Source organism: Hemibagrus wyckioides, linkage group LG05 (assembly GCF_019097595.1).
Source record: "Hemibagrus wyckioides isolate EC202008001 linkage group LG05, SWU_Hwy_1.0, whole genome shotgun sequence".
NCBI classification, from domain to species: Eukaryota; Metazoa; Chordata; class Actinopteri; order Siluriformes; family Bagridae; genus Hemibagrus; species Hemibagrus wyckioides.
In genome coordinates, this window is record NC_080714.1 from 876,759 (window position 1) to 886,758 (window position 10,000).

The 10,000-nt window shown below is 39.0% G+C and overlaps 2 protein-coding genes across 6 annotated transcripts in view; both read right to left on the reverse strand.

Moving 5' to 3' along the window:
- LOC131353261 (uncharacterized) overlaps positions 1 to 794 on the reverse strand; it is a 42,270-nt gene extending 41,476 nt beyond the window's left edge. For 2 of the 5 annotated variants that reach the window (XM_058390162.1, XM_058390160.1), the window contains exons 1-2: positions 628 to 794; positions 411 to 500 (exon numbers count right to left, since the gene is read on the reverse strand). The gene's annotated coding sequence lies outside the window, so the exon portion shown is untranslated. The remainder of the gene's footprint in view (positions 1 to 410; positions 501 to 627) is intronic. The other 3 variants (XM_058390161.1, XM_058390159.1, XM_058390158.1) reach the window with 3 other exon arrangements.
- A 2,204-nt stretch (positions 795 to 2,998) lies between these two features.
- lrrc75ba (leucine rich repeat containing 75Ba) overlaps positions 2,999 to 10,000 on the reverse strand; it is a 36,640-nt gene continuing 29,638 nt past the window's right edge. Inside the window, exons 4-5 of the mRNA XM_058390211.1 lie at positions 6,585 to 6,930; positions 2,999 to 6,131 (exon numbers count right to left, since the gene is read on the reverse strand). Of these exons, the coding sequence (XP_058246194.1) occupies positions 5,883 to 6,131; positions 6,585 to 6,930 (595 nt within the window). The 3' untranslated portion in view covers positions 2,999 to 5,882. The remainder of the gene's footprint in view (positions 6,132 to 6,584; positions 6,931 to 10,000) is intronic.

The window sequence follows — 10,000 nt, forward strand, 5'->3', positions numbered from 1 at the left end:
TCTTATCATTCTCTCTAAGATCAGGGACTCGATCTCTGCAGACTGGAATGCCTGGTAATTCCACTTCTGCGTCGTTCAGCCATATCTCAGTGAAGATGTCTCCGGAATTCGTCAGTCTGGTTAGTTATTCGAACACGTTATACAGGAAAAGTCAGAGCTAAGTTTTATTTTTTGGGGGGGTGGGGGGTAATTGTACCCCCACCCCCACCCTCTCTCTCTTTCTCTCTCTCTCTCTCTCTCTCTCTCTTTACACTCAGTTAAACGATTCTACATGTTTTATGGTGAATTTAAACTCCAGATTCCTAAAATTTCCTAAATTAGAGATTTTTTCACGTCTTTTTTATCCGACTTTTGACATTAAATCCCAGTTTCTGGGTGTACAGCTTTATATTCTGATCTTATTCTCTTACCTCTGACTCTCGCTTGTCGTTTTTACTTTCCCTTTTTAAAACAGTGTTAGAGGTGAACCTGCAGTCTGTCAGGCCTGTAGAAGTGAAGCACTGATAATGAGATAATGACATAATGAGTAAAGTTTGTAACTCGACAAACAGAAAGAATCAGGGGCCAAACCCTCAGATATTAAATGAAGCCTTTCTCATGTGCTTAATAAGATCTCAACAGTCTTACCGTGTTTCAGTAGCTCTCAGGTGAAGAGGTTTATTACTTCTGTGGATTAGGCTTCTGTTTGCGTGACAATCGAGCAGCAGGAGGAGGAGCAGGAGGAGGAGGAGGAGGAGGAGTGTATTGAACACTATTCCTGTTTTTCTGGAATGCTGCTCTTCAGGATTTAGTGTCTCGCTCCAGGGTTTAGATTTATTCAGATGCTAAGCTTCACATAAGGTTTAATATTTTCACAAAAACAGGCTGATGTTTATTCTGAGTTAAGTTTTGAACCTGTTAGAATGTCGTTATAAAGATATTATAACTAGCTTAACTGAAGATCCCAAACCTCTGACTTAACACGCTCGCAAAGTTGTCACTTATTTCATCCCAACATCATTATAACAGTCATAATTCATGCAGTAATATTTACTGTTTATTCACTGAGGCACTCTGTAACAGAGTGGTTACTCTTTTCTAAAGTTGATTATTACACAGCAATTTAACTAAAATTACTATTTAGTGTTTGAGTTAATAAGAGAATAAAACAGCTTGTAATGTTACTGAGAAACCGCGAGCACTGTGATCGTGATCATCTGCTAAACCTCTCATCTAGAATGATATCACAAACTTACTGTCTATATTACTGAGGGTGCTGGTGGCTCAGTGGTAGGTTTCGTGTCTGCTGTGTGGAAGGCCCCGGTTGGATTCCCAGCCACTGCCCATACCCCAGCCACTGGATGCCCAAGCCTGGATTGGAGGGTTGTGTCAGGAAGGGCATCTGGTGTAAAACCTGTGCTAAGTTGTTGTGTGGACCAGCTGGTCGGCTGTGGTGACCCCTCACACATGTAGGGAGCAGCCAAAAGAAAAACAACTGTCTATATTACTGTAATATTAGAGAGGCTTTATTCGCAGGGGTCTGTGATGATGTTACCTGCCCCGGGGTGAGAGGGGTCTGATGATGTTACCTGCCCCGGGGTGAAAGGGGTCTGATGATGTCACCTGCCCCAGGGTGAGAGGGGTCTGTGATGATGTCACCATGATGTAACCTGCCCCGGGGTGAGACGGGTCTGGGATGATGTCACCTGCCCTGGGATGAGAGGGGTCTGGGATGATGTCACCTGCCCTGGGATGAGAGGGGTCTGTGATGATGTCACCTGCCCCGGGGTGAGAGGGGTCTGGGATGATGTCACCTGCCCTGGGGTGAGAGGGGTCTGGGATGATGTCACCTGCCCCGGGATGAGAGGGGTCTGGGATGATGTCACCTGCCCTGGGATGAGAGGGGTCTGGGATGATGTCACCTGCCCTGGGGTGAGAGGGGTCTAGGATGATGTCACCTGCCCCGGGATGAGAGGGGTCTGTGATGATGTCACCAGCCCTGGGGTGAGAGGGGTCTGTGATGATGTCACCTGCCCCGGGATGAGAGGGGTCTGTGATGATGTTACCTGCCCTGGGGTGAGAGGGGTCTGTGATGATGTCACCTGCCCTGGGGTGAGAGGGGTCTGTGATGATGTCACCTGCCCCGGGATGAGAGGGGTCTGTGATGTTACCTGCCCGTATCTTCACTCTAGAGTTGTATAAGTCCTGAAGGTTGGTCAGGAGCACACAGGTGAGATGTGAGCGTTATTCAGTGCTCTAGTGCTCTCTCTGTTTTTTTTCTCCTCGGATATTTTCCTCAGAAGATCTGAACAATAACACAGTGAACACCGAACACCGAACACGTCACAATGCATTAGTCAATGAATAATATGGCTGTAGGTCATTTATAATACAATGAGTAATGTATAGCTTACAAGTATATTAAGTTACACAGCTTCTACAAGGCAGTTCCTGTTAATCAGCTTTACAGCCGTGACGTTACTCTTCACCTCTCACAGGATTAATAATGTGAATAATAAGTTGTTAGGTTTTATTTGTCACATATACATTACTACACAGTGAAATTCTTTCTTCGCATGTCCCATCCTTGGAGGTTGGGGTTAGAGTGCAGGATCAGCCATGATGCAGCACCCCTGGAACAGGGTGGGTTGGGGGCCCTGCTCAAGGGCCCAATGGTGGCAGCGTGGCGGTGCTGGGGCTTGAACCCTGAACTTCTGGTCAACAATCCAGAGCCTTAACCACTTGAGCCACCACCGGCTAATAATCCTGACAACATGAAATGCTGCTGTGTTTATAACATCATTAGTATAACTACTACAAATAAAAATAATAATAATAATAAGAAGAAGAAGAAAATGATGAAGATTCACACGAGGAAGAGTTTCTCCGGGATTCTGTTCATTTGAACACGGTTTGACTGAAAACTCATCTTCTCAATACGCATAAAAACGTCTTCAGTTTATTGATCTTCAGCTCTAAAGAAGTACATTTCAGAAAAGAATAAGCATTAGCCGATGAGTTCGATATTCACTGGGTTTATTACTCAAGTGTTGTGTAACAGTCGTATAAATTATTGTTTAATTCACAATTTTTCAACACGCACCAGTTAGACACGAAGACACATTATACGAACGTACACAGGAACGACAACAATGACCAAACCCACAGTTAGCGACTTGATTTAGTTAGCGCACAACTGATTCCGCTGTGGACAATAACACTGCGCTCGGGCTAGGCTCGGGCCGATGATTGATATCTCATATGATTGCGATATCGTTTACTGAAATATGCTACGTTTGTGTGCACTAGCTATAAAAAAAAAGATGACTGTGTGGTAATGTTACATCAGCTAGCTAAACATTTCATCCTGGGAACAACACAGCAGTCTACAAACACTGACATGACTTTTAATAATAAGGAAATGTTAGTTATTGTAGTAGATTAGATTAGCGTGCTCAGTGTAGGAAGCTGGACACGTGACGTGACGATCAGACAGTAAAATTCAAAAAGTCACTATCGCTAGGCAGGTAAGCAGCATGAAGTCTGAGTTCTAACACACTGTTTTTTAGCTAAAAACAAGGATAACGACTGACCTAGCCCTTAGGTACTTAAAATATGGACAATATAAAGAAACAGTGATTGTGGAAAGAAGACAGTTTTATGTGAAACATCAACATTCACCTCAGATGTGGTGATAAATAACACATAGCATTGACCGCTAACTAGATTCTCCTCATGTTATCTACAGAGTACAGCAGATATTCTCATTGGGAAAAAAAAGTAGCCTCACTAAGGCACCGTATTCCCAAACTGAACAGAAGGGGAGTGCTAATATTGTGAGGTATCCACGCTAACAATGTTTTATATGTATATATATATATATATATATATATATATATATATATATATATATATATATATATATATATATATATATATATATATATATATATATATATATATGTGTGTGTGTGTGTGTGTAAAAAATGACACTATAGCAGACTAGCGTAGCAAGAAAGTCAAAACTGGGGTTACACAACTACTTTCCATGATCCCACTAAAGTGTTAATATATTTAGAGACAAAGCTTCAAAAAACAAGCTGAACAATTCACTCAGCTGTGACACTAAACAAGCTAATGCTAATAACCTCCTTATTTCAGCATGTCAAAGTTTGGCGCCAAAAATAAAATGTCCCCAGTGTCTGATTTACCTCACCGTCCAATTATCCTCTCATTTACCTCCATGTCTGTGTCTACCTCAGAGTGCAGGAGTACAGTGCAGGAGTACAGATCCACTACTTGTGTGAGGAGTTTTGGGGATGTTTATTTTTTTCAGTCAGAGTAAGCAGAATTATTTTTGCACCTCTAAATGCTGCTGTCCCTGTGACAGAAAAAACGAGTCTCAAACTACATAAGGACACGAGACTCGACCGCAGAGGACTAACACAATACGACAATCACACACACACAGACACACACACAAAGTTAAGACAGCGTTACACCAACACACAAATACACACGTGTGTACACACACAGTGGAAAGACGCACTACATCACAGTAATAGTAGAGTTTTACCCTCATTTACAGCATGTTTATTCCCAAACGTGTGTGTGTGTGTGTGTGTGTGTTGGAAGGAACATATCGGAAGAAAAAATATCAGCTTTAGAGACACACTAATACACTACCAGTGTTTCACTTTGACATTAAATAAAATTAGTCTTTATAATAAATGGCTAAAATGTGCAAAAAACATCTTTAAAGGGTTGAAATGGCTACACTAGTCATGCTAGCCCTTCGTCTTAGCCAAGTGAGTGAAATGCTGATTGCTACCAGTATTACTCCTTATTTAAGCATTATCAGGAAGGAAGAAACAGGAAGTGGCAGACTGGATTTGTTAGCTGAGTTTAATGGGACTAACTGCTAGCATGTTATGTTGCTGTTGATGTAGTAAGCTGTGATTAGCATTGAGCTTTAATGTCTTATAGACTGATGCTAAAAGTAGCCCTGAAGCTATCTAGGTTAATTTGCTGTATTATGTTAATCTGAAAAAGTAGCACATTAGCATAAAGGTGATATTTATAATCAACACAGGTATGAAGAGAGACAGTTAGCGGGTTTCACTCTGCTAGCAAAGCCTTGACAAAAAGGAACACATTACAATATTATGTGTTTTAGCATTATTCACAGACGCGTGTTGCTAAGTGACGACCGGATGTCTACAACTGAACGTTTTAGGAAAAAAAAGTCTTGACGTAGCAGTTTTGTCAGCGCTCACGGTTTGTTGAGCTGCTCTCATGGCTTTTGTTGGAAGATTAGCAAAGAACACATCGGTGTTTAGTGATGTTAATGGCAATGTGTGGCAGCAGCAATGTGTGCCAAATCTGACCACACACACACACACACACATATCAGTGCTCTACCATAGCTAAACGTTTGGGCTCCTTGTTCAGAAATACCATGAGGGCACTAATCAGCTAATCACGCTAAGCTGGTCCATTCTTTCTGGATCTTTCATTGGCGTTTATTTATTTATTTATTTACTTATTGTGTGAGAAGAAAGCGACATCTCTGAATGTCCTAAAAGTCCCACCAAAGAACCAATGAACCGCCCCTCCCCAGCGCTGAGGAGCAACGGCGGCTAAAACGGTGAGTGTGTGGCCGGTTTTTGTTAACGCTAATCGAGCGTGCCCCGTGTCGTTTATCTTGCCGCCGTTTGACTTCCTGTGTGAATGTGATGGTGCTGGATCACAAGAAAGCCACAATGGGGAACAGGGAAACTCATGGAGCGACGACAAGTGGTGAGGAGAGGCGGCATCTGTCCCTCCATCCCTCCGTCTTCCTCAAATTCGGCTCACTTCCTACGTCCTCGGTGACGGGTAACGCTAAAGGTCAAAGGATAGCTTCACCTCTCACAGTAGTTCAGGGTGAAACTTCCAGAGCTCTTCTGCTCTACGATGCTCCACTGCTCCATGTCTAGTTTGTCTTCCATCTCATCTTCATCTTCATCCTCTTCCTCGTCTTCCTCGTAAAGGCTCGGTTCCTCAATGGAGCTCTCCATGCGGTAGCAGTATGGCTGCCCCTCCGTGTACTCGTATATGGTGGGCAAACTGCTCTTTAAGCTGCAGCGCCGCCGCAGCGCCACCAGGAGGGGCTGTAAAACACGAAACATTGAACACTGAATTCAAAATTCTAAAATACAACATGAATATGAAAGTTTGCAAGTCCACAACTTTAACTAGGTTAGCTGGGTACTTAACTAAATGCTGGTTAACTAGCTCAAATTAGTCACAGGTAAGCTTTAAGCTAGCATCACACCAAACCTAGATCCATGATTATGCTAATTCTAAAAATTTTAACATTTTAGTTAACAGATTAAGAATACATATGGTGAATCTTAGGAAGACAAAATGTTAATTAGCACCACAGCAACATGAGATCAGTCTGTTTAAAAGTAGCACCAGTATGTGGTTTATTCCAGTCTGTAGTGAAACCAACAGGCTAAGAGCTCCGCTAGTAGTGCTAGTGTTTGTATACAGAGCTGAACACACTCCACACTTGTGTTGATACTACACACTCCTGTTGATGGAGCAGTTGTTGTTGTTACCTGTGGCATAGTGAAAATGTCCACATTGTTCCCGAGATCGATCCAGGCCAGACACGTGAAACTCTGTGGGTTTTTCAGGGCCTCGGTCAGGTCCTTCATGATGGACACGGTCAGACGGTTTCCATTCAGTGCCAGCGTGGTGAGTTTGGGCAAAACGCACAAAACAGGCAAAAGGATTCGCAGCCCTTCATCCCTCAGTTCAGTAAAGCTCAAATCCACAGATATGACAGCACCCCCGCTGGTCTGGAGGTAATATGCCACGTGTCGAATGTCCCGTGTGGACAGGGGGATTCCAGAAAGATCCACAGAGTCGCTGCAGAGCTTCTTCTGAAGAGTCGTTTTCAGCCTGATGAAGGAAAAAGTTCATCATTAGAACATTATTAGTGATTTATTCTTCTCTGATTATTTATTTTCTGGTCCAAAAGTCTAAAATCATTTCTACTGAATCAGTTCTAACACTACACTAAATTGTACAGCTTTAACACAGCAGCACCAGGTCACCATCCTGGAAGGTCAGAATGTTATACTGCATTATACAGGAAGCGGTCAGTGTCAAGCAATTCATTAGAAAGTAATGATGATGATGATGAGGAGGAGGAGGATAATTATGATGATGATGATAAGAATAATGATGATGATGATGAGAATAATGATGATGATGATGAGAATAATGATGATGATGATGATAAGGAAGAGGATAATGATGATGATGATGAGAATAATGATGATGAGAATAATGATGATGATGATGAGAATAATGATGATGATGATTATAATGATGATGATGATGAGAATAACGATGATGATGATGAGGATAATGATGATGATGATTATAATGATGATGATGATGATTATAATGATGATGATGATGAGGAGGAGGAGGATAATTATGATGATGATGATAAGAATAATGATGATGATGATGAGAATAATGATGATGATGATGAGAATAATGATGATGATGATAAGGAAGAGGATAATGATGATGATGATGAGAATAATGATGATGAGAATAATGATGATGAGAATAATGATGATGATGAGAATAATGATGATGATGATGAGAATAACGATGATGATGATGATTATAATGATGATGATGATTATAATGATGATGATGATGAGAATAATGATGATGATGATGATTATAATGATGATGATGATGAGAATAATGATGATGATGATGATTATAATGATGATGATGAGAATAATGATGATGATGAGAATAATGATGATGATGAGAATAATGATGATGATGATGATGAGAATAATGATGATGATGAGAATAATGATGATGATGAGAATAACGATGATGATGATGAGAATAATGATGATGATGATGATTATAATGATGATGATGATTATAATGATGATGATGATGAGAATAATGATGATGATGATGATTATAATGATGATGATGATGAGAATAATGATGATGATGATGATTATAATGATGATGATGATGAGAATAATGATGATGATGATTATAATGATGATGATGATGAGAATAATGATGATGATGATGATTATAATGATGATGATGATGAGAATAATGATGATGATGATGATTATAATGATGATGATGATGATTATAATGATGATGATGATGATTATAATGATGATGATGATGAGAATAATGATGATGAGAATAACGATGATAATGAGAATAACGATGATGATGATTATAATGATGATGATGAGAATAACGATGATGATGATGATTATAATGATGATAATGATGAGAATAACGATGATGATGATGAGAATAACGATGATGATGATGAGAATAACGATGATGATGATGAGAATAACGATGATGATGATGAGAATAATGATGATGAGAATAATGATGATGAGAATAACGATGATGATGATTATAATGATGATGATGATGATGAGAATAACGATGATGATGAGAATAATGATGATGATGATGATGATGAGAATAACGATGATGATGATGAGAATAACGATGATGATGATGAGAATAATGATGATGAGAATGATGATAATGATGAGAATAACGATGATGATGATGAGAATAACGATGATGATGATGAGAATAACGATGATGATGATGAGAATAATGATGATGAGAATGATGATAATGATGATGATGAGAATAATGATGATGAGAATAATGATGATGATGAGAATAATGATGATGATGAGAATAATGATGATGAGAATAATGATGATGAGAATAACGATGATGATGATTATAATGATGATGATGATGATGAGAATAACGATGATGATGAGAATAATGATGATGATGATGATGAGAATAACGATGATGATGAGAATAATGATGATGATGATGATGAGAATAACGATGATGATGATGAGAATAACGATGATGATGATGAGAATAATGATGATGAGAATGATGATAATGATGAGAATAACGATGATGATGAGAATAACGATGATGATGATGAGAATAACGATGATGATGATGAGAATAATGATGATGAGAATGATGATAATGATGAGAATAACGATGATGATGAGAATAACGATGATGATGATTATAATGATGATGATGAGAATAATGATGATGAGAATAACGATGATGATGATTATAATGATGATGATGATGATGAAGATAATGATGATGATGATTATAATGATGATGATGATGAGAATAATGACGATGATGATGAGGAGAATAATGACGATGATGAGGATAATGATGAGGATGAGGATGAGGAGGAGGAGGATAATGATGATGAGAATAATAATGATGATGATGATGATGAGAATAATAATGATGATGATGAGGATAATGATGATGATGAGAATAATAATGATGATGATGAGGATAATGATGATGATGATGAGAATAATAATGATGATGATGAGGATAATGATGATGATGAGAATAATAATGATGATGATGAGGATAATGATGATGATGAGGATGAGGAGGATAATGATGATGATGAGGATAATGATGATGATGAGAATAATAATGTTGATGATGAGGATAATGATGATGATGAGGATGAGGAGGAGGAGGATAATGATGATGATGAGGATGAGGAGGATAATGATGATGAGAATAATGATGATGATGATGATGATGATGAGAATAATGATGATGATGATGATGATGATGATGAGAATAATGATGATGATGATTATGATGATGATGAGAATAATGATGATGATGATTATGATGATGATGATGATGATGATGATGATTATGATGATGATGATGATGATGATTATGATGATGATGATGATGATGATGATGATGATTATGATGATGATGAGAATAATGATGATGATGATGATGATGAGAATAATAATGATGATGATGATGAGAATAATGATGATGATGATGATGATGATGATGAGAATAATGATGATGATGATTATGATGATGATGATGATGATGATGATTATGATGA